The sequence below is a fragment of the Piliocolobus tephrosceles genome, chromosome 4 (genome assembly GCF_002776525.5).
Source record: "Piliocolobus tephrosceles isolate RC106 chromosome 4, ASM277652v3, whole genome shotgun sequence".
Taxonomy (NCBI): Eukaryota; Metazoa; Chordata; class Mammalia; order Primates; family Cercopithecidae; genus Piliocolobus; species Piliocolobus tephrosceles.
Window position 1 is genome coordinate 178,073,770 of NC_045437.1, and position 24,790 is coordinate 178,098,559.

General features: G+C 47.1%; 2 protein-coding genes across 3 annotated transcripts in view; one reads left to right on the forward strand and one right to left on the reverse strand.

Moving 5' to 3' along the window:
- CYSTM1 (cysteine rich transmembrane module containing 1) overlaps positions 1-5,123 on the forward strand; it is a 66,465-nt gene extending 61,342 nt beyond the window's left edge. Inside the window, exon 3 of the mRNA XM_031935501.1 lies at positions 4,650-5,123. Within this exon, the coding sequence (XP_031791361.1) occupies positions 4,650-4,756 (107 nt within the window). The 3' untranslated portion in view covers positions 4,757-5,123. The remainder of the gene's footprint in view (positions 1-4,649) is intronic.
- Positions 5,124-6,335: 1,212 nt separating this feature from the next.
- Positions 6,336-24,790, reverse strand: part of LOC113219490 (prefoldin subunit 1) — a 57,151-nt gene continuing 38,696 nt past the window's right edge. The window contains exons 4-5 of one of the 2 annotated variants that reach the window (XM_031935502.1): positions 24,424-24,507; positions 6,336-7,331 (exon numbers count right to left, since the gene is read on the reverse strand). In XM_031935502.1, coding sequence (XP_031791362.1) covers positions 7,248-7,331; positions 24,424-24,507 — 168 coding nt within the window. In that variant the 3' untranslated portion in view covers positions 6,336-7,247. The remainder of the gene's footprint in view (positions 7,332-24,423; positions 24,508-24,790) is intronic. The other variant, XM_026454479.2, reaches the window with a different exon arrangement.

Below are 24,790 nucleotides of genomic sequence, written 5' to 3' on the forward strand. Positions count from 1 at the left end.
CCCCCGCCCAACCACTGCAGGAGCCATCTCATGGCTGTCTTGAGGTTTTTACTTATTTGGAAAATGCTTAAAGATTTCCCCCTCCCTTCCTACCTCTGCATCTAAGTAGTAAAAGGGCTACTGTGGATCCTCTGGAACCTCCCGGAAGGCTGGTTGGCCTCCTTCTGTCGCTCTAGATGCCCAATGTGGGGCAAGGGCAGTTGAGCAGACTACAGCTCCTCCTGCCCCTGGCAAAACCATCATATCCCCTGGTGGCACTTCTTGGAAGGTGCGGTGTCTGTAGTTGTCTTAGCAGTTGAGGGCCAGCCCTGTGTACCCATCACTGGTCTGGACCGTAAGGGGCCATGGTGCTGCTTCCTCACTCCTGGAGCAAGAAGGCTGCGGGCATCAGAACCCTCTGGGAGGCTCCGGTCTTTCTCTTTGCCTTTCCTGCCTAGCTCTCTTTGGTTGGGACTGGTACAGACACTTGCAAAAACAAGAAGGACCTAATAAGGCTCAATTACCAGGTCAAGGCACTCGATTAATCATTTACAAAGTCCGAGCCATACAGGTGAAGGTTTCAGGTGCCAGAATGGGGCTGACTGAGAATTGGAGCCTTCACCTGAGAAGGCCTGTACTCACATTTCCTGCAGGTCATCCCTGCCCTGATCTCTATGGGAACTGGAGCCCCACTTGCCCATTGCCTATCCAGAACCAGGTTTCTGAGTAGCCCATGTGAATGTCACCTCTGGGACTGTACAATACAGTAGTCCTAGATCCTGGGACCAAGGGAACTACTGGTTGGTGTGTCTGGTGGCCAAAGTTGCAAAGGAACTACTGGTTGGTGTGTCTGGAGAAGACCCCAGAGCTTGGTGGACAGGCCTGGCATCGTCCATCTATCTTTTCTGCTTCCAGCTTGAAGGCAAGAAGGTGGGAGGTGCCCCTGCCAGAAGCTGCTCAACTCTTCCCAAAGCTGCTGTGCACCTGAGACCCAGGGCTTCCTGGGCCTTTCTGACCTAGCCTGGGCTCCTAGGCCACATCTGTGTGCTCACGCACCTCTCCCTGCACGTTCCCCACCCCACACTGTGTTTGCATCCATGTGGCAAAGCTCTGGGTGCCTGCCCCTCTGCAGGCCCCACATCAGACTGGGGCTGAGAATACCGAGGGTTGGTTCAAAGGGCTGACTGCGGGCAAGAGAAGCCAGTGTAGGGTCCCCTGGACCTGACCCCCACTCCACCTGTAGTCCTCTGGGAATAGTCCCTTCTTCCCTGGGGCCGGTTGAATAGGGTGATCTGAGACACTAGATAGCGAATGCGGAATGAGCCTTTTGGCGCTGATGCTGATGGAAGGAAAACAATCCTTAAGACCCGGCCCCTATCAGAAGCTGGAACCCAGCCCCGGTCCCTAGACTGGCCACAAGGGGGCACTTGATCTCCAAGAAGCAGCTCAATCTGAGCAGCCACAGTGGGCACCAGAACCTCTTCCCAGGTTGAGCACTGACTGCTACCAACGCGCCTGGAAAGGTGGTGCCTGTTACCATCCCTGCCCCCACATTGCTCTTTTGACCCCTCTCCCTTTTATCCTTCTTTTTAAAAGGGTTTATATCTTTAAATAGCATTCCATTTACAGAAGTTGAGAGAAGAGTTGCCGAGAGGGTAGTTTCTGTAAACGGTTTAACATCTTATGTAACCATAGTTCTGCCCGCTTTTTGTCTTCTGCTTGGCTGTAGAGGAGGCAGTTGCCAGGATGGCCCATCTCTGGGTGTGGAACACCTGGGTTGGGGCCACCTCTGCCACAGCTCCCGCTGGGTGACTCGCACTGCCAGCTAAGCCTTAGTGCACAGGGGGCCCTGAGCTTCAAGTACTGAGTGGCCCAGGACCCAGGCAGCATGGGGTGCCAGCCAGGATAGTGCATGAGTTCTCAGGCAGAGTTCCCCATTGGGAAGTGGGGAGCGACAGGGATGGTAGCAGAGCAGAAGGCCAGGAACAGTGAGGCTGTCGGGTGGGTGGGGATCCTGGGGCAGAGACTAGGCTGTGCAGCTCAGTGCACCCTCTGGAGATGCAGTACCCTGGACCCTGCATCTAGAAGATGCAGTTGTAAAATTTCTGGGCCCCACTGCAGGTGCTCTGAAGAACTGTGAGGCCTACCTTAGGGGTTTCTCCTGCGCTAGTCGTCCCTGCTTTGGGCGACTGAAGCAAGGAAAACGCAGGTCACTCCCACCTCCAGACCCGCACTACTTCCCATTGCCCATCCTCCCAACAGCCCAGAAGCAGAGAATCTGCCCTCAGCTAAAGGTGAAAAGGTCCTAAGGCTTTTGGGAAACTTGGTGCTCCAGGAAATAAGTGACTTGGGTTTCTAAGGTATGTGTGGGCACTCAACGCCCCTGTCATGGCTATCATAGCCCTCTGGTTTGAAGTCCTCCGTTTTATTGCTGCTGTTTCTAACCTCTGTCAGCACTGCCTGGGAGTAACGAGTTCAAAGTCCCTAGTTCCCCACGTTTCCAAGTATGTTATGTGAAAGCCCTGGCAAGGACGAACCTGATTAAACTGGAGGAAAAAGGTGGAGCAAGCAAGACTAGGACATTTTTGTTTCCCCAGCTAAGCTGCCTAAGGTTCAGGGACTCGGACAGGTGAGAAAGGCATGACCACCACCTCAGCCCTGTCCCTGGAGGCTGGGGAGAAGGGGAAGCAGTGAGGAGACTGACTGATGTCCTGATGCCCACGCCCCATACGGCGGTCATGAAGACTGAGTGGCCCCATGTCCAGAAAGCCCTCAGCACAGGGCCTGGCACTCGTGAATACCTCAATAAATGGTAACTTAAGAGAGCCTGTGGGGCCCCTCCCACTGCAGCCAGCCTCCAGCAGAGTTTCTGGCCTGAAGCCCAGGGATGGCCTGCACATGAATCAAGCAGGCTATTTCTAGAGCTGGCAGGGGGCTTTCTGTCCCAGGGGCAGGCGAGCCAATCCTGTGACAGGGAGAGCACAGGGAAGGGGTTATTCAAGTGGATTTGCACCATTGTATTCGTTTCCCTGTCCAGAGCTGCCCATGCAGGATCCTGGGGTGGGCAGGCCATCCAGGCAGATGGAAGGGACACTCTGCCTGGGGCTTTCCTGCTGCAGGGTAGGCTCTGACTGGATGTTAGAGAGGACTTTGTTGTAGCCCAGTCACCTCTGTTCTCTTTCTGATCCCTTTTCTATCCCAGTTGGGCCTGAGCAAGCCTGGCTTGCCAGAGGCTTTAGAGCCATAAAGGCCTGGGTTCGGATCCTGCCCTTGCCTCTGCCTCATCGCGTGTGCTTGAACGAGAGACGTAACCTCTCTAAGCCTCGAATTCCTTGCCTGTGAAGTGGGAATGATGGTAGTATCTACCTCAAAGTTGCTGTGAAGACAAAATCAGGTACTTGACCTTAGGGAGGACTCGGAATAAATGAGCCATTCATCCTCTCCTTCTGAGCAGGCTTTCCTGGTGAAGGGCGTCTAAACCCAGACCTGTGCTGCTGAGTGGGGCCAAATGAAAGTAGACTGGGATTAAACCTGTGCCACAGAAGAAGGAAAAGGAACATGTCCGTGCAGAGGGCAGCTGATACAATGGAGGACCTGGGAAATCTCCCTACCAACCCACTCAGCATGCTCTGTAATAGCGGTGACACCAGGCTCCAGGGAGAGGTGCTGCCAAGAGAGGGGTCTGAAAACAGATACAAAACAAGAAAACTGAAAGAAAACCCCCAAAGAACTGGTTTAATTGATAAGATTCATGCATTCCTGAACTTTGGAAAAGTGAAATGCTTACTGCTTATGAATTTGATGACAGTGGTTGTTTTGAGATTTTAAGTGGCCACAGATTGACTAGCAGCCATTTAAAATATGTTCTTACGGGAAGAGAAGCTAATGCCGCACATCAGCTGACAAGTAGTGGGTAGCTGGGGTCCTTCTTGACCTATGGATTTGTTTAGCACTCAGATCTCTTGATAGACCACTTAGCCATGACAAGGCTCAGGTTTCCAACTACATTTGGAGGAAAAGTGAGCATGTTAGGCTCAGGAAGACACCACACAGGCTCCAGCCACCCACCCACTCAGCCAGGTTTTCATCCCTGCCTTCTTTCATCATTTATGTCAAGGTATAGAGGTTGGGGCCACATTCTGAAATTGTGTATTGCCCAGGAATGAAAAACCAGGGCTCTTGGTAATTCTTTGAGTGTTTAAAGCCCCCTTTTAAAAGGAGATTTTAATTCCCTTTATAATTCTTTGAGTGTTTAAAGCCCCCTTTCAAAAGATTTTAATTCCCTTTCCTCTGTTACTCTTGGGTGATGGGTCAGCTGTATCTCAAGAAATGACCCCCAGTTCCCCTGCAGGGGGACGACATGCTACCTGGTTTACAAAGTAGGGTTGGCCAACTCTGGTTGCCTTGGCATGCGGCCATTCTGCAAGTTCTCTAGTACTTGTCCCTGTGCGGGTGAGGGCGTCCTGGGTCTGGAGTGGCAGGAGGGAGAAAGCACCTGAGCTGAGCCACCCTCCTTCCATTCAGCAGCAGCAATGGCAGGAGCACGGTTTCGCCAGTCTGCTCAGTAGCTTCCCCCTGCTGTAGCCTTCCTGTGGTCCTGGGAGGCTAACTTTGCAGGGCCTAGGGTTTGCACCAGTCCATTCTCACCCTCTTCCCTCGTCTCCCTCCAGTGTATGTGGTAGAAGACCAAAGAAGAGATGAGCTGGGACCATCCACCTGCCTCACAGCCTGCTGGACTGCTCTCTGTTGCTGCTGTCTCTGGGACATGCTCACCTGACCAGCCCAGCCGTCCTGTCATGCCAGCTCTGCCGCCACCTCTGACAGGTGTGCCTGCCCCCGTCTCTTCTGATTGCTGTAACAAGTGACTAGCTTTGCACAGACACCTCTACCTTCAGCACTATGGGATTCTAGATTAGTGGGGGTTGCTACTGTTTAATTCAGTGACTTGATCTTTTTAATGTCCAAATTCCATTTCTTATTGATCTTTAAAGATGTGCTAAATGATTTTTTTGGCCAAAGGCTTAGTTGTGAAAAATTTACAATTTTTAAATTATACATTCAAGGTAGTGGCCAAATGTAACACACCATGGAATGATTTCTCTGCTAACAGCCTGTATGTTTCAATAAATTTGTCCAAAGCTCAACTGTCTTTCTAAATGATTCCAGGTCTAAGCTACGCTACCTGGAGTCTGTGCTTGTCTCCTGGACTCTGTTACCATGTCTAACTACTTATCTGCTCGCTAAGGCTTATAAAATGTGGGTATCTCAACTGGTGGCCACCATCCAATATATGACCACCAGCAGCCAATCTACCTTTTTATTCTGGCGGTGATGCAAACAGTATGGGTGCTACAAGGAAGGCCAGTTCTGAGGCCAGGTGTCCTCTAGCCGGGTCATAGGCTCCTAGCCAAGCTACTCTCCCCCTAGTCCCACTCAGAGATAGGCTGAGAGAGGAGCGTTTGCAACCACAACTTGCACCTACGTTTACCCAGAGCCTAGGGAAAGGGCCTTTTGGTAACCAGGGGCTGCCCCTGGAGTGGCTTCCAGGCCTGCTCTCTGGAAACCCAGGAACCTACAGTTACATGGGGCCAGACAAGAGGTTTGAGGTTTTCCTTTTTTTTTTGAGATGGAGTTTTGCTCTTGTTGCCCAGGCTGGAGTGCAATGGCGCGATCTCGGCTGCCCACAACCTCCCCTTCTGGGTTCAAGCGGTTCTCCTGCCTCAGTCTCCCGAGTAGCTAGGATTACAGGCATGCACCACCAGGCCCAGCTAATTTTGTATTTTTAGTAGAGACGAGGTTTCTCCATGTTGGTCCAACTGGTTGCGAACTCCCAACCTCAGCTGATCTGCCCGCCTCGGCCTACCAAAGTGCTGGGATTACAGGCCGAGGTTTTTCCCTTCTGGCTGTCCCCTCCCACCCCTCTCCCCAATTAGTCAGCCGTGCCACTCATCTCATCTTTGGCCACAGGGTGGCGCCGGGCTGCCATAGCAGCAAGTCTGATTTTCCTCCATCAGCTGGCCCGCCTCGGCCCAGCCAGCTGCAGCTGACAGCTCCCCGTTGACTCTGCCTTCCCTCCGAAGCAGTGGATGTGCTGATAAATGTTTACCAGTGCTCTAAGAAAAAAGAAAAAAAAAACAAAAAACAGCCATGTTTTGTAGCATGTCCTATGTCTTATTTCTGTGGTGTACGTGTTCCCACCATGCCATGGCTGATTTCAAGTTACCAATGTGATGTCACTGACTGGAGCTGGGCCAACCTCACAGATCACACTCATTGGAGCTGGGCCAACAGAGCCAACCTCACAGATCACAGCCAGTGCACAGATAGAGCACAGATCGTGGTCAAATGTAGTAATATAATTAGGGATGCATTTTGAATATTTATTGTCCTTGTTTTTAACATAATTTGCAATTTACATAATTATAATGGCTGTGTTTAACAACTGACTTGCAACAAAATTCTTGAAAATTGAATAACTGGCCCACCTAGGCTGGGATGAGCCAGCTGGAGCACACCATTGCCCCTCAGCCTCTAGGAGGCCTCAGGATTACAGCGTCCATCTTATGATATTGGCCAAAAGGAGACAGTCTTGGAGGTGCTGCTGACTGTTGAACTTCCTTTTGGAATGTATGGGAGAAGGCAGGGAAAGGAATCTTTAGGCAGACTGCCATCCAGGGACTGCTATTCTGTTCACTGAGATTCAGCTGTGAACGTCTGTTCTTTCTTCCTCTTCTGTCTACTACATGCAGGCCCGGAAGCTGAGGGGTTAGTCAAAGGTACAGGAAGGGAAAAAAGAAGAGGGCAAGAGCCCATCCCTCAAGAAAGGAAGGGCTCCGAATCAGAGGGAGCAGGAGCTGAGGCGGAGATGGCCACTGCCTCTCACCCTCTGTTCCATCCCTCTGCTGAAGAAAAGCAGGCTTAGCAGAGTGGGACAGACGCTTTTTATTGGTCTGGCTGGCATGCCTAGTGGAAAGCCCAGGCAGAGCTTCCTATCTTGCCCTGGCTCCCATCTTCCCTCTCCTGGGAGTTCATCACACACCCCGAGAGGGAAGAGTGTCCTGGGCAGAGGTGGCAGGCAAAATCAGGGTAAAAACTCCAGGGCTTGGAAGCAAATGGGGCTCAGGGTGACGCAGAAAATGTGACGTTGCTAGGTCATCCAGATAAAGTATCCATCGGGGCAGAAGAGAAGCTGAAGTTTCCCTGCAGAGACTCCTCTGCCCCCACCAGGAATGGGAGGGGCAGGAGGAAGAGCTTCCCCGAGAGGCTCCCTACTGGGCCCTTCGTGCCATCAGCATCTCCCGGATGTTGTCCTCAGCTTCCTTAACGCTCCGCTCCAGGTAGGACTTTTTCTGCTGCAATATGAGAGACAAAGGTTAGGACCAGAGTGAATGGGCTGGGCTGGACGTCCAGTGGTTATGGCTTTTCCTTTGTGACGGGTGACTTCCAGGAGCATACTGTGAGCCAGGTACACACACCTGCCCACAGTGCTCTCCCCACCTCCGAACCATGGGTGATCATGGGCAGGCAACAGGGAGGAGATGGCTTTGGTACAGGAAGCAAAAGTGCTCTGTGGAAGATAGGCAGTAGCACTCTTCCCCCAGAAGGAAGCAGACTCTAAAAACAGGCGTCTCGGTACATGAAGTTATCCCAGACAAACAAAGACCAGGAAATTCCAGGACAAAGCTCCTGTCCGTAACAGACTATCTCCTCTCAAGGTTTTCCATGGCCTGGGCCAGGCGTCTGTAGCCACTGCAGCTATAAAATGGACGGTGCATGCTCTGCCCTGTCCAGCAGGAATATGGGCTGCTGTGAGGGCTGTGGGGCTGTCTCGCATTGCACTGAGGGGGTGAGTCAGGAGGCAATCTGCTTTTCTAATGAGACTGCTGCCTGCCAGGAATCCAGGACACTGACACACTGAGGTAAGCAGACCTTTTGGAGGCTTACCTTCTACCCCATCTGGGTCCTAAATTAAAAATCATGGCTTAGACAAAGAACTTTCACTACTTTCAGGAGCCAGGATTACAAAGATTAGTCAAAGGAAATGATGTCTGTACATTATTTGCCCTGTGCTCACCCCAGAAGTATGGTGGTTTTACCACTGGACCTTGCCCTGAAGACATAGTTGTGGCTGTATTCCCAGTTAACAGACATGAAATGAAGCCTCCCTTTTTGAGGAGTATTATTCATGTCCTAAAGGAATACTCAAAATTATCACCTCCCAGGGCACATGTGACTGAGCCACACTGGAACCAGTAATGCAGTCACCAGGCAGCCCAGGCCCTTCTCTCACCTCAACCCCCTTCACCCAAGCACCTGTTGATTCTGTTCCACCCACTAAAGTGCCCACAGGACTCAGGGAAGCATGGAGAGGTTAGGGCGGAGGACAGGTGAGCTCTCCGTCCAATTAGTTGTCTGTTTGTATGTTTTATTTATTTTTGAGACAAGGTCTCAGCTCAGAGTGCAATGGTGCAATTACGACTCACTGTAGCCTCTACCTCCCACCTCAGCCCAAGTAGCTGCGACTCTAGGTACACTGGGGCTATAGGTGTGCACCACCACGCCTGGCTTTTTTTTTTTTTTTTTTGTAGAAATGAGAAACTTAAATTTTTTATTTTTTGTATTGCCCAGGCTGATCTCAAACTCCTGGACCCAAGCAATCCTCCCTCCTCGGTCTCCCAAAGTGCTGGCATTACAGGCGTGGTAAGTCACCGTGCCTAGCTATTTATTAAATGATACATATAGAGGCTTCTTCCTACAGAAGCCAAATATGGCATACACAAATCTTTATCAGTTCTTCCGTGAACCTCTGATTCCTGTCTGTCCTCTCCTTGCTTCAAATTTCCTTAAGGCTAGAAAGAACCCTCTTTACTCATCTCCCGTCTGTCTAAGTTGCACACAATTCCTTGCGACACAACAGGAGCTCCATAAAAACTCATGGTGACCAGACACAGTGGCTCACGCCTATAATCTCAGCACTTTGGGAGGCCAAGGCAGGCAGATCACCTGAGACCGGGAGTTTGAAACCAGTTTGGCCAACATAGCAAAACCCTGTCTCTACAAAAAATTAGACGGGTGTGGTGGTGGGCACCCGTAATCCCAGTTACTCGGGGGCTGAGGCAGGAAAATCACTTGAACCCGGGAGGCAGAGACTGCAGTGAGCCAAGACCGTGCCATCGCACTCCAGCCTGGGCAACAAGAGCAAAACTCCAACTCATGGTGACCGTGATAACAATTCAATTCAATGCCTGCAAATGTATACTGTTGCTAAGGAATTTTAATTACATTGCTAAGCCAAATACAGTCCTATCACTGTGATATCAGAGTGGGAACTTAAACTTCCTTTGATAAACAAGTCTTTTTGAGACAGAATCTCACACTGTTGCCCAGGCTGGAGTGCAATGGCGCCATCGCGGCTCACTGCAACCTCTGCCTCCCAGGTTCACACGATTCTCCTGCCTCAGCCTCCCAAGTAGCTGGGATTACAGGCACAAACCACCACGCCAGATAATTTTTTGTGTTTTTAGTAGAGATGGGGTTTCACTATGTTAGCCAAGCTGGTCTCAAACTCCTGACCTCGTGATCTGCCTGCCTCGGCCTCCCAAAGTGTTGGGATTACAGGTGTGAGCCACCGTGCCACGCCAATAAACTTAGACTTTAACTGTGGTGAGCTGAAAAAAAGGCAAATACTAGTAAACCCTGACACACACTAAAGAATATATGTTCACTGGGTGTCACACAGAGGGGAGCAACAGCTCAGTGCCATACACCACCTGGGCACCTTGTGGACCCTATGTGAATGCGGGGAAAGGTAAGTGGAATAAGCCTGCTTCTCCCCCTACAAAAGTCAGCCAGGGCCCAGGGACTCTGGTCTGTTGCATTCAATCTCTGCCAACTTGCTGAAAACCATAAACTTGGAACATCAGCAAGAGCTCTTCTGCCCTCCCACCCAGGCTCCCCAGCCAAACTCAGGCTGTACCTCTCAGCTTTAAAAATTCCTTCTTCTGCTGGGCGTGGTGGCTCAAGCCTGTAATCCCAGCACTTTGGGAGGCCGAGACGGGCGGATCACAAGGTCAGGAGATCAAGACCATCCTGGCTAACACGGTGAAACCCCGTCTACTAAAAAAATACAAAAATCTAGCCGGGCGAGGTGGCGGGCGCCTGTAGTCCCAGCTACTCGGGAGGCTGAGGCAGGAGAATGGCGTAAACCCGGGAGGCGGAGCTTGCAGTGAGCTGAGATCCGGCCACTGCACTCCAGCCTGGGCGACAGAGTCAGACTCTCGTCTCAAAAAAAAAAAAAAAATTCCTTCTTCTGTAAAATTTCTGTCTTCTAACACTTTCATGAATTTTACCACTGCATATCCTAAAGTCTTCAAGTTTCCAAACAATGATGCAAATTAACGTATCTATCTATATTTTTATTTTGTTTCTAGAGATGGGGTCGTGTTGCCCAGGCTGGCCTCAAACTCCTGGGCTCAAGTAACCCTCTTGCCTTAGAGGCATGTGCCGCAGTGCTGCCTTCATCTTTAACTTTTTAATTAGTTTAAATAAATGTAATAGACATGTCTTTTAAAAAAAAAAATCCCTAACATAGTGGACCTTTCTAACTGTATTTCAATAATTCCTGTCTCAGTCCCCAAGCACATTTAAGCCCAGAAAGACTCTCATCATAGTCAAACCCAGAATAAGGCACCTGTTGTGGGTTGAACTGAATTTGACAAAAAGAGATGCTGAAGTTCTAATCTCTGGTACTTTGGAAAGACAATCTTTGCAGATGTAACTAAATTAAGATGAGATCATATTACATTAGGGTGGGCCCTGAATCCAATCATTAGCGTCCAAACAAGGCACTGTGAAGACAGGGACACACGCAGAGGGAGAACCCTGTGCTGACCGAGGTGGGGACGGGGTAACACAACTACCAGCAAAGGAATGCCAGGCACCGTGGGCAGCCACCAGAAGCTGGAAGACGTGAGGGCGGACTCTCCCCTCCACCCTTCAGAGGGAGCGTGCCCTGCAGCCCTTGCATTTGTTGGGCTCCTGGCCTTCAGGACTGTGAGAGAATACATTTCTGTTGTTTGAAGCCACCAATTCGTGGCAAGTAGAAAACCACAATACCTGAAATGAGGGATGCCGCCACACGTCGGTTCTACCATAATTATTTGGGGATAATATGACCCTAGCTTATAAAGTTTTAAGGGCAGTTACCCAGGCCTCTGCAATTCAGTGTGGTCAGAGACATGGCAGGATTGGTCCTGTGAGTACAGAAGAACCTTGGGAGGCCTCTGTCTCCAGGGGTGTCTTAGTCTGTTTGTGTTGCTCTAAAGGAATACCTGAGGCTGGGTAATTTATGAAGAAAAGAGGTTTATTTGGTCCACAGTTCTGCGGGCTATACAAGCATGGTGCAGCATCTGCTTCTGGGGAGGGTTTCTGGCTGCTTGCACTCTTGGTGGAAGGCGAAGGGGAGCCGCCTGTGCAGAAATCATGTGGCCAGAGAGGAAATGAGAAAGAGGAGGTGCCAGGCTCTTTTCAACAGCCAGTCACTGAAGAAACTAAGCGTGAGAACTCACTCACTCCCATGAGAATGGCACCAAGCCATACACAAGAAACCCGCCCCCACAATCCAAACATCTCCCACCAGGCCCCACTTTCAACACTGGGGATCAAATTTTTTTGCGGGGGGTGGGTCTGGGGGTACCAAATTTCAATAAGAGACCTGCCAGGGGGCAAACAAACCCTATGCACAACACAGCAGGGGCATCCTTCATTTCCAGTGTGGTGCTGTGCCCTTGAGTAAGGGTACAAACTCCATTTAAAGGGCTCTGCCCTCATGACCCCCTCACCTCCCAAATGGCCACACCTCCTAACACCATCACCTCAGGAGTTAGGATTTCAACAAAGACTTTAGGGAGAAACAACTCCTCACACCATAGTACTTTTCAGCTTCCAAGAAACCATGCTAAGTCTCCAACCTCATCTCCAACAACTCTTCCCCGTCACTCCTTCAGCTCCAGCCACACGGGCTTCCCGTGCTGCTCCTCCAATCCACCAGGTATGTTCCTGCCTGGCCTTTGCCCTTTGCTATGCTCTCCATGTAGAAGTTCTCTTCACCAGATATTCACATTACTCATCCCCTCACTTCCTTCAGGCCTTTCTCAAATGTCACCTTATATGCCAGGCCTTCTTGAGTACATGCTGCCCAATACTCCCTATTCTCCTCACCTTGACTCTTCTCCAGATCTCTTTCCACCACAGGAAGCAGAAACTGTCTGGCTTCCCTATGAGAAGGAAAAGTCCACAAGGGCAGGACTTCGTTCTGTCACCTGATACAGTCCTGCTGTCTAGAAGAATGGCTGGTACATAATAGGAACTCGATGCTTGTTGAATAAAGTGCTTTAGTGTGGGAAATGAAGCCTTACTGATGTACACACACTTTTCGGTTTTCCCTTCCAACCTGAATAATCAAGAAACACCCACCAGAGGAAGCAAAGGCAGAAACTGACCATTTTCCTTCAAGGTGGTTTTCGGCTTTCGGCATTGCCCTATCACCCCTGCCTCTGGATATACACAGATTTAAAACTCCAACCTATCACTACAAACAATGTCAAGTATTTGAGGTAATGAATATGTTAACTAGCTTGATTTAATTATTCTACATTATATTTATTTTTATTTATTTTTCTGAAACAGGGTCTTGCTCTGTTGCCCAAAGTAGAGTACAGTGGCACCATCTAGGCTCACTGCAAACTCCACCTCCCGGGTTTAAGCAATTCTCCCATCTCAGCCTCCCAAGTAGCTTAGGATTACAGGTGAGCACCACCACGCCCAGCTAATTTTTGTATCTTTAGTAGAGATGGGGGTTTCACCATATTGGCCAGGCTGGTCTTGAACTCCTGACCTCAAATGATTCGCCTGCCTCAGCCTCCCAAAGTGCTGGGATTACAGGTGTGAGCTACTGCCCCCAGCCCACATTATATTTATAAATCATAATACTTTTACCCCATAAATTTATACAATTACAAATTATTGATTTATAATAAAATAAATAAATAATAAAACTCAAATATCACAGATCCCAATGAGGGCTCTGGATCTGGCCTTGCTTCCACAAACAGAACAGGCCCTAACAGGCCTTTATGCTTTATATCAGGTCAACTTGCAAAACTAAAAAACAAACCACTCCAATTTCCCATGTCCTCGACTCTGAAATCCTTGAGGAACTGCTCTATCTGATGTCAGCCTCAGGGCTGCTAGGAGCGACATTTGAAAACCACACTTACTACCAGCAGTCCTGGGAGGGCATCTGCTGTCCTCACTGCAGCATCTTTCTGTCTTGCCGAGCAACTTCCCTCAGAATGCTTTCACCAGTAAAGTCTCTAGTGGCATCAAACCACAACGCTCTGGGTGCAGCGACATTCTTGTGGGCCCTTGTCGTGATGACAAACTCTGAGATTTCCTGTGGGGCTCAGCACGGCCAGGGAAATGACATTGTTGGAGTTATTGCTCATCGGCCTGAGGTTCTTTTTTCCAGGAGTCAGACTGAGGGGCTGGTGTTTCGTTCTCATCCTCTTACCAAGGAAAGAGGCTCCAGTCCCTAGAACTTTTCTGACATGACACAATCTCTCAAATAGACTCCTGAGGTAATGCATCTTGTGACGCTATCACTATAGACTTTTTTCTTTTCTTAGGAACTTTGTCTCAGGCTCTCCTTCTCTAAATTATTATTATTATTTTTTTCTTTCTTTCCTGTTTGTCCTGCCTTGGGGTATAGAAAAGGGTTTTCTCCTCTCTGTTCCTCTATTTTCCCATTTGTAAGATGAGGATTTGGGCAATACCAGTGCGATCCTCCACCCCCACCCGACTCCCATTTTTACTTTAGCCACACGACACTTTCTTCAAATGAACTCTTGCCTTAAAGACTAAACAAACAAAACAGGTTAAAATGGAGCTCAGAGAGAGGGGAGACATACCATGGATGTGTATGGATATGTACTTTTATCTCAATAAAAACAGCCCTGCTGGCTCATCTCCTGCCCTCCAATCCAGGCTTTGGAGGCAACAGACAAGGCAGACTTAAGTTCCCTTCTGCTCCTGATCTTCTGTGAGAGCTGAGTCCTCAGAGACCCTCTGCTGGGATTCACGGTTTCTGACCCTGAGTGTGACCTGCCTTGGTCACATACTTCTCCCTTGTGTAAAATTCACAGCTTCCAGCTCCTGGAGACCACTGCCGACTTCAAGCTCTACTATTAATCAAAAAAACTGAAGGCAATGGCCATCTTTTTGCTGTCTCTACCATGGCTTCCAAATTAAAAACCCAAAGCCTCACTAATTCTCGTGTTCGCTCATTAGCAGATCTGTAAAATGGTCAAAGGGTACCAGCTGCCCACAATATGGTATGTTTGGCAAGAGGCCAAGAACTCACTGAGGGCTGAAGAGGCATGTCTTGATGGGGGACAGGGAAGGCAGGAGAAACAAGACAAAAACAGAAAAAAGGCAATGAGAGGACACAATCAGAGAAGTCAGGATGGAAAAAGGGACAGCATGGGCACAGCTGGAGCAGGCAGGGGCAGGGCAGAGCCCTGAGGGCACATGTGCCCTGAGCCACCAGCCTGGATGGGTGAGGAGCACCAACAGAGGCAGGCAAAATCCGACACCTGAGAGACAGGTCTAAGTGGTCCACGGACACGCCCACTTGTAAACTCATCTGGGTGCATCCACTTCACCAGAGGACACAGCTAGGTGATATGGTAACCACTGAGCTACACCGCTGGGACACAAATCAAAGAAAGATAAAGCAATCTTAGGCATGGAGCAGGAGAACAAAGACAAATCTCGGAAAGAGTTACTGTCCCTGCATCTTCTAGATACTACTTTAGAAATATCCTTCAGAAAAACAAAGAAAGAAAAGAAAAGAAAAGGAAGGGAAAGGAAAGGAAATGAAAGGAAAGGAAGAAAAGAAAGAAAGCCGAGAGAGACAGAAAGAGGGAATGAAAAGAAGAGAAAAGAAAAGAAAAAAGAAAAACCCCTTCAGAGGTCCTTCTGCTGAAGACAGGGAAAAGACGTACTAAGCGCTGACGTGTTTTCCTCCCAGGTGTGCTTTTACCTGCCGACAGACTGACACTGCTACCATATGGGGTCAGACTCCCAAACCCCACCTATGATCACATGCTGGCTAGCACCCCCAATTCAGTCTGCCAAGACGAACCCCTACACCACTCAAGCACTTTACAGCAGATATACACGAGGGGAAAAAAATTCTTCTTCAAACAACAGTGTTTAGCCGCTCAGTCCCCCTGAGGTTTAGGTGAGTTCTACCTACTGCTGCCCTCCCTAACACATCAGCTTCATGTGAGTCCCAGAGAAAGCCCAGCCTACCAGACAACCTGGGAAAGACCAGATACAAAGCTCAGAGTGAAGCACAGAGCCAGCAGCGGCAACTGTCCCAATGCATATGGTGCTGATCAAGCCTCAGCCAAAGAATCACTACCATCTGCAGGCACCAGGTGTAAAAGGGATGATGACAAGCCAGCAAATCATGTCAAGCAATGGGGTCAAGCAATGGGGTCAAGCGATGGGCAGCTGAAGTAGGTGGTTCAGAGAAGATTAAGGGAAGAAGGAATCTATCACTACCTTAACTATCAAAAGCAATGGCTCTCCAAGTGCAGTCCTCTCCCAGCAACGTCGGGATCACCTGCGAACTTATTAGAAGTGCATATTCTTATGCCCCAACCCAGACCCACTGAACCAGAAACCCTGGGGATGGAGTCTGCCAATCTGTGTTTTCACAAGCCCTCCCAGGCAGCTGTGACGCACACTGAAGTTTGAGACTCAAACTTTTTGTTCTAAATCAGGAGTCAGCAAACTTTTAAGGGCCAGATAATAAATATTTTAGGCTTTCACTGTGGGGTTATCTCTGTTACAACTACTCAGCTCTGCCATTGTAGCAAAAAAGCAGTCAGACAATGTGTAAACAAATGGGTGTGGTGCAGATGAATGGGCACAGCTATGTTTCGAAAGCACAGAAACAGGCAGTGAGCTGGACGGGGCAGGCGGTGGTTTGCCAGCGTCTGTTCCTTAAAAAGATGGAGCTTTAAAGGGTAGGACTGAGTCCAGCAGTCAGAGATTTTTAACTTTCACTGAAAGCTGCCTAATAAAAGCCTGCATTTCCATCTGTCCATCCTTCCATCCATTCATTCAGCTCACTGCCAAATCATTTCCCCTCCTTCATCCTTCACAAACCCTGGTCCTTGAAGCTCACGGCATCATGCTTAACCACTGGACTCCCCGCTCCTTGTTGCTGCAATCTTCTAGTATCCTGGGCACTATCCCTCATCATCAGTGGCTCCCTGTCTCCCTCTCCACCACTGCAGTACCATTCAAGGTGACTTCAAAAGAATGTAGATGACTCACCCAATAGCACAGCCTCCTCTCTTCACAAATTTATGGTTACTCCACCTCAGTCACCCAGTCTATGGTCATGCCCTAGGTCTTGTCAACACCAGAAGCTGCACACCTCTGAAGTGTCCATTTCACCACCACTACCTCATATTCTTCCAGGTCACTTCTGATACACTCGCTCCAGCATTTCTTCAACCTTGTCATGCAACAAGTTGTGCATTATCCATTATGCTTCCATGGGCTTTTCCCTTCCTACCCAGCTTTGCTTTACATAGTCCATCATTTATATTTATTCTCCTTATAAATACCCTTTCACCTATGTCCCTCTCTCCCTCTGTTGCACTTACCTGGGAAAATGCCAACCCAGATTAAATTCAACCATCTACCCACTCCGTGCCTCACCTGAGTGGCTGCATGTTGCTGGAGGAAAATGCTAAATTGTGCTAAATGGTCTCACTTTAAATTCAGGGCCATGAATCCCAAATGGGCACTATGGAAATTCTATTAAACTTCCTTTATATGTTCATTGTCTGCTCTCCAAAATAACTATTTCATGCTTTGTCTTGTCTCCTCAAATCTCCTATGCTCCCTCCTCTCCTCAGCTGAGAAAATAAATCTGATGAGAACTCTATCTTCCTGCTACCAAATCTACTAATCGACCTACACCTGTATGTATAGTCGCTTCTTTCTCTGTTAAAACTGATAGCATGCCTGTACTGTGTTTTTAAAGGAATCAAAATACAACCCTGCACTTTGCAAGGCTGAGGTGGCAGGATCACTTGAGGGAAGGAGTTTGAGACCAGCTGGCCCTTGGGCTGTAATTTACGGAACCCTGGCCGAGAATATCACCGACCTGTTGGCGAGACCCTATCCATATAGCGAGACCCATCTCTACAAAAATAAAAAAAAAATCAGCTGGGCATGGTGGTGCATGCCTGTAGCCCTAGCTACTCAGAAGGCTAAGGCAGGAAGATCACTTGAGTCCAGGAGGTTGAGACTGCAGTGAGCCGTGATCACGCCAGTGCACTCGAGCCTAGATGACAGAGCAAGCCCCTGTCTCAAAACAAAACAAAAACACACAACCCTTCCACTTAGACAACGATTTCATCCCCACATACCTTCTCAGAAACTTCACTCTTACTATTAGCCCTCCTTTCTTCTTAATCTTCTATTTCTTTCTCTGCAAGATCCTTCTTGGTGAGGCAAATCATTAAAAAACCCTTTCTTTACGTCTCAGTCCTCTGTAAGTACTGCCTCTTTTCTACAAAACTTCTTGAACCAGTTTTTTGAGGCAGCTATCTCCCCTGCCTTCCCTCCTACCTGCTCCTCAGACCTCTCCAATCACACTTCTGCCTTCTCTAATGAACTGGCTATGATTCAAGTCCAGTGATCTCTATGGGTGCTTCTCTGTCATCTTACTCAACCTCTCAACAGTGTTCAACACAGTTCTTGGAACACTTTCTCCTCCTAGCTTTCATGACACCACACTTCTATTCTCCTCCAACATAACTGGCTACTCTTTCTAAGTTCTCCTTTGCTGACTACCCCTCCTCTGCTCAGCTTCCGAATGCTGCATTTCACAAGAAGCTGTCCTGGAACTCCTCCTCTTCTACCCATCTGCACTACCTCTTAGAAACTCTCATTTCAGCCAGGTGTGGTGGCTCACGCCTGTAATCCCAACACTTTGGGAGGCTGAGGCGGGCAAATCACCTGAGGTCAGGAGTTCGAGACCAGCATGGCCAACATGGAGAAACCCCCATCTCTACTAAAAATACAAAAATTAGCCAGGTGTGGTGGCACATGCCTGTAGTCCCAGCTACTCGGGAGGCGGAGGCATGAGAATCGCTTGAACCCAGGAGGCTGATGTTGCGGTGAGCTGAGATCAAGCCACTGTATTCCAGCGTGGGTGACAGAGCAAGACTCCGTCTCAAAAAACAACAACAACAAAAAAAAAACCCAATACTCTCATCTCATAGCTTTAAACATTATAATGTCTGACTCCAAATCTGTATCTCCAACACTATCTCCCCTTAATACCAGATTTAACATATCCAATTATTTATAAAACATATCCTCTTGGATGTCAAACCCAGACTTTAACATGTTTAAAACAAACACAAGTGATTTATAGTCACCCCCACCCCTACCCCTCCCTGACTTCCCCATCTCAGTGAATGGCACTCGACCCAACTGCTGAATGTAAAAAACAAAAAGGCCACACAAAAAAAGAGAGCTGTTTTTCAAGAATGACCCTACACAGCACATCCCTGATCTTTTCCTTTTCCTCAAACCCCACGCCTTCCATCCAATCCATCAGCAAATCTTATTAGCTTACTTCCAAATACATTCCCAATCTCTACTCTTCTTTCTGTCTAGCGCCACTGCCCCATCCTAGTCCAAGCCTCCATCATCTTGGACTAGGAGGTGTGTCGTGGACACTCTCATACCAAATCAAGTTAGCCTCTGCTCAAAAAGCCTCTAATGGGCCAAGCATGGTGGCTCACGCCTGTAATCCCTGCACTTTGGAAGGTTGAGACAGGTGGATCACCTGAGGTCAGGAGTTTGAGACCAGCTTGGCCAACATGATGAAACCCGATCTCTACTAAAAATAAAAAAAATTAGCTGGGCATGGTGGCACATGCCTGTAATCCCAGCTACTCAGGAGGCCGAGGCAGGAGAATCGCTTGAGCCCGGGAGGTGGAGGTTGCAGTGAGCCGAGATCACACCACTGCACTCCAACCTGGGCAACAAGAGCAAAACTCCATCTCAAAAAAAAAAAAAAAAAGCCTCTAATGGTTTCACCTCACACTCAGAAAACAAGCCAGACTCTTTAACCGAGGCAATCAGGCTCCACGTGGCCTCCCTCCTGCCAACCCCTCCACTTCATTACTACTCTGTCCCCCCTTTCACTTGCTTAAACAGCTCCAGCAGACTTATTTCTGTCTTAAGACAGGAATATCTCTCTGTGTAATATTTCTCTGTGACCTCCAACTGGAATGCTCTTCCTTGAGGTACTTTTATGTGGCTGTCTGCTTCTTCTCATTCACATCTTAGCTGAAATTTCACTTTTTCAGAAAGCCCTTCCCCAATTATTCACTAAAGGAGGTCTCCAGTAACTCTCTAAAACATCACCCTTACTACATGATGGTTTCTTGTTTCTTTATTGTCTGTATCTCACCATAAGCTCCAAAGAGTAGGCATCATGTCTGATTTGATAAATGCTATAACCCTAGCACCAAGAACTGGCACATAATTCATCTAACCAACACGTATTGGGCACTCAGCACTCCAAAGAGCACCAACAGTAGAGCAGCGAACAAAGTACATACACACTGATCCCTGGAGATTATACTGTTGCAGGCCACACAGACATTGAGCTACCACTGTAACAAGGGATCTGAGGGAAAGCACGGTCTTCGATGGAGGAAACATCTAATGGAATCAAGGAACTCACAGAGGGACTCGAGAACTCAGCTCTGAAGGATGAGCAAGAATTAACAAGAGGAGAGGTGAAAGTGGGGAGAGAATAATTCCAGATAAATGGAGCATGGCAAGTTGGGAGAACTGAATGTCAACCAGGGAGACTGAAGCACAGAGAGAGAAAGGATGAGAATACAGAGATGAGGCTGGTGAGGCTGAGTCGGATCATGTGGGGTCTTAAGCCATATTCAAGTTTTGGAATTTATCTTGAAGGCAATGGAACACCACTGGGTTTTAAGCAGGAGAGCAAAAGTCAAATTTCTATTGAAAACAATCTCAGCTGAAGCATAGAGAATGAATGAGAACAGAGCTTCCCACAAAATGTCCTATGAGTCATGAATGGGTAACAGATGTGCCCAAGATATTGATCCCTCAGTCCCTGGAGTGGCTGGGTGGGTCCTGGGCAGCCAAAACCCCCTTTGGGGCAGTTGCCTTCAGCTTTGATCACCTTTGTCCGGTTACCCCAGTGAATTGTGCAAATACAATTTTCTGAGAGCTGTACTGTAAAAAAAAGCCTGGGAAGCACTGGATTAGAGAATACACATGTGAATGTTGGAAACCTGTTAGGAGGCCACTGCAATCGTCTTGGAAAGAGATGACAGAATCTTAGCGGTGACAATGGAGATGAAGAGCAGTAGATTTTTAAAATATTCGGGAGGAAAATCAACAAGAGGACTTCACCATGCCCTTCATCATAACCTTCATTAGACGTCAGAAGCTGGGGAGGAGGATGTCAGGAATGACTCCCAGGATGCCCAGTTGGGGCTTGCACACTGGCTCAAGGGTGCTGCCTTTCACTGAGAGAAGAAATGCAGGAGGAGGACCTGGTTTGGAAGGGAAGATTCTGAGCTTTGTTTTGGGCATAGTGGGTTTAAGGTACCTGTGAGACATCCAAATGAGATGTGAAAAACTAGATTGGCTCTGGAGTTCATGGAAGAAATCTAGGCTAGGGATATAATTTTGCATAGAGGAGGTACTTGAAGTCGTGAGAACGGATGAAATTCCTAGGTAAAAAACATACAATAAGAGGACTCAGCCTTGAAGAAATTCAACATTTTAAGACTGGAACGAAGAGGAGGAACCAGTAAATAATACTAAAAAGGAGGGAAATGTGTATCACAGAAACCAAAAGGAGAGTAGTTCAGGAAAAAGAATGAGGTCACTAAAAATCGTTGGATATGTTCAACAGGAAGAGTGACAACACGTCAGAAAGGGTTGGGGGCTAGAAAGGGGAGCGCTACATCAAGTGGCCTGTAGGATATCTTGCAACTTTAAAAAGTTGAGACCTGACCCTAACTCCATGAAGGAAAACTAGCAGACATTTTAACTGTTACAGGTGAGCCTCAAGAACATGTAATGTGGTGTCAGGACAAATAATATTAACTCCTATCTTCAATGAGACATTGGGTTTTGTGTAGGTCCAACACAAGGGTTGTAGAAGCATCAATGTAATTATGCCCAAGGAAACGATTACAGTTTCCCAATATACATTACTTTTCTTCTGTTTTACCAACATCAAAAAGTCAAGTGCTCTTCAATAAGATGGACTAGAGGAACTGTTAAAATTCTACAAGTCTTCCAAATGAGCAAAAATAACAACAAAAAACAGTAAGTCCCAATATTTCAGTTTGTCTTTAGTTTGTCCCAGTCTTACAGGAGCAAGAGGATCAAATCAACAGTGTTTACAGTGGAGTTTGGGCTGTAGGCATGGTAAAGGAGTAGGTGAATAAGGGTGTGCCTGCTAAGAGAGGAAGTAAGGGTGACACCCTGCATTCTTGGAAGTGAAGTTGTAATTGACATTAAGATTAACATGCAGGTATGTGTGGCTAGAGCCTAAAGTCAATCCTGATCCTGCTCTCTGCTCCAAGCAATTCCTATTTTCTTTCAACTCCAGAATTCCTATTTTCTTTCAACTCAACAACAACGAAGACAACCCAATTTTAAAATGAGCAAAGGATTTGTGCAGATATTTCCTCAAAGAAGACGTATCATTGGCCAAAAAGCATATGAAAAGCTGTTCAACATTATTATCATTACAAAAATGCAAATTTTAAAAATCACAATGATAGACTATACCAACTAGGATGGCTATAATAAAAAACCGGCCAGATGCAGCGTTGCACACCCGTAATCCCAGCACTTTGGAAGGCCAACATGGGAGGATCACTTGAGCTCAGGAGTTTGAAACCAGCCTGGGCAACACAGCGAGACCTACGTCTCTACTAAAAATGTAAAAACAAAAAATAAAATTAAAAAAAAAGAGAGAAAACAACAAGTGTTGGCAAAGATGTGGAGAAACTGGAACCCTCATATATTGCTGGTGGTGTAAAATGGGGCAGCTGCTACAGAAAAGTTTGGCAGTTACTTCAGTTAAAACATAAAATTACCATATGAGCCAGCTATTCCACTCTGACATACAAACAAAAACTTGTAAATGTTCATAGCAGCATTATTTACAACAGCCAAAAAGTGGAAACAACCTAAATGTCCATCAACTGATAAATGGATAAACAAAATGTGGTATATCCATATAATGGAATAGTGTTCAGACATAAAAACGAGAGAAGTACTGATACATGCTATAACATGAATGAACCTTGAGACATTAAGCTAAGGGTGAAAGAAGCCAGACACAGAAAGCCACACACTAGATGATCCATTTATAAACATCCAAAACAGGCAAATCTGCAGAGACAGATAGAAAACAGATTCATGGTTGCCAGGTACTAAAGGAATGGGCAGTCTCACTGCTTAATTAGGTAAGTTTCTTTTGGGGGCAATAAAAATGTTCTAGAGTTAGACAGTGGTGATGATTATACAACATTGTGAATTTTATGTTATGTGAATTTTACCTCACTTTAAAATAAATATATATATCTCCTTTTCTTCTCAAAATGCTGGACCACAAGGGGAAAAGACAGGACACTGGCCGGGAACAGTGGCTCATGTCTATAATTCCAGCACTTTGGGAGGCCAAGGCAGGCAGATCACTTGAGGTCAGGAGTTGGAGACCAGCCTGGCCAACATGGTGAAACCCCACCTCCACTAAAAATACAAAAATTAGCTGGGCCTGGTGGTGCACGACTGTAATCCCAGCTACTCAGGAGGCTAAGGCAAGTGAATCGTTTGAACCCAGGAGGTGGAGGTTGCAATGAGCCGAGATCACACCACTGCACTCCAGCCTGGATGACAGAGTAAGACTGAATCTCAAAAAAAAAAAAAAAGAAAGGACATTAAAAAAAAAAAAGACAGGACATTAAATCTCTGTGTCTGAAAATAGGCATGGCAAGTAATGACTTTTACCAGCAAATCAGTCTGTACTCCACCAAAAATTTACACACACAAATTGGTTGGGGTAAAATAAACTGCCATATTAATTGTTAAAAATTAACTTTAATGCTGTAAGCAAAAGCACTAAGCATTTAATGAGTTAATAAGGTACTGTGGTAGAGCCAATGGATAAACAAGAGTAAACTTTTAAGTGATCACATCACTACTTTCCAATCGAGTAACATATTTATACAACTAAAAAAATAGAGATATGGCAACCGGAAACCCATAAAAGGACCTGGAGACAGTGAAAACAAGCAAGAGCTCAAAGCCACGGCAAGCACAGATGCATGACTCATAGGCACCTCCTCGGCTGATCTGTCTGGGTCAGCAGAGGGCAGAATTGGAGAACTACAAATACACTCCAATATCAAAGGACTATTTGTAAAGCTTTCCAAAACCCTCGGCTGTCTTTTCACTAAGAAAGAGAAAAGGAAATTCACAGTTACACCTGTCAGTATCACCCAAGAAAATGCTGTCCTTCAAAGTTAAACTTCTAGGTAAGACAAGCAACCCAGGATCTTTGCTCATAGCTCTGGGTGTTCTGAGAGGTACTGAGAGATCAGGTCCACATCACCCAGTGACACTTCTCCATCCAGGGTGATACAAGGCTCAGATCATGATGAAGTCACTCTATAGACCAAACGTCACAGGCGCCCAGCTGCCACCTGTCCCCAACTCCACACCCACTAAGTTACCATAGAACTGGGGTAAACAGAGAGAATTTAATATGCTAATAGCTCTGATCTAATAGCTGACATAACACCAATTACACTTTTAATGACACTAGGGTAATAAAAGAGCCCTTGGCATACTTCTCTTTGCAAACATGACTCAAAGGGTGGTTTTCCTTTTGCCCTTTCTTCAATTTCCAGATGCCAGGCCACTTAGAAACCACTTATCTCTTCACTCAGAGCTGGTATTCAGGGGGTTATCATTTTATAAGAAAAGGACCACAAATTTTGGAATGCCTAGCTACTCAGAGTATCCAACTACGGCATAAGGAATCCCCATTTCTTTCAGAGTAAAAGTGAATGTTACAGGGTTTGGAGTCTAGAACCTGGAATTCCAGGTTACCACTCTGATGTCCCTCTCTTTCCCTGACTGATTCTGGTTCTGGCTCCATGAAGAACATGTGATCTCCATTTCTAAATCACGGGCAGAGGCCACCAAGTTCATGAGATGGCTTCACACAGAATCCATGGCTATTAGAAAATAAGAGCAGCAGATCGAACTGACCTGCTGGCACTCGACAGTGAGTCCACCGACCAGCCCTACGAATGGCAATGTTTGTGCTTCATGTGGAATGAAAAAAGCAAGTTGCTGAAAGATATAAACAACACGGTGTTACTTAATTGAATACAGGATGCATATCAAACATGGAATGAAAAGATACAGACCTAATTCTTGATAGTTGTTGCTTCTGGTGACTGGTAATGAGACTGGGGATGGTGTGGGAGGGAAGGAACACAGACGACCTCAATTTTATTAGCATTATTTGTGTAAAAAAAAAAAAAGCAAAAAAGGTAAATGTTACAAAATGCTACCATTTGTTAATGCTAAATGATAAATGCACAGGTGTTTGTTAAATTCGCTTTCATACATT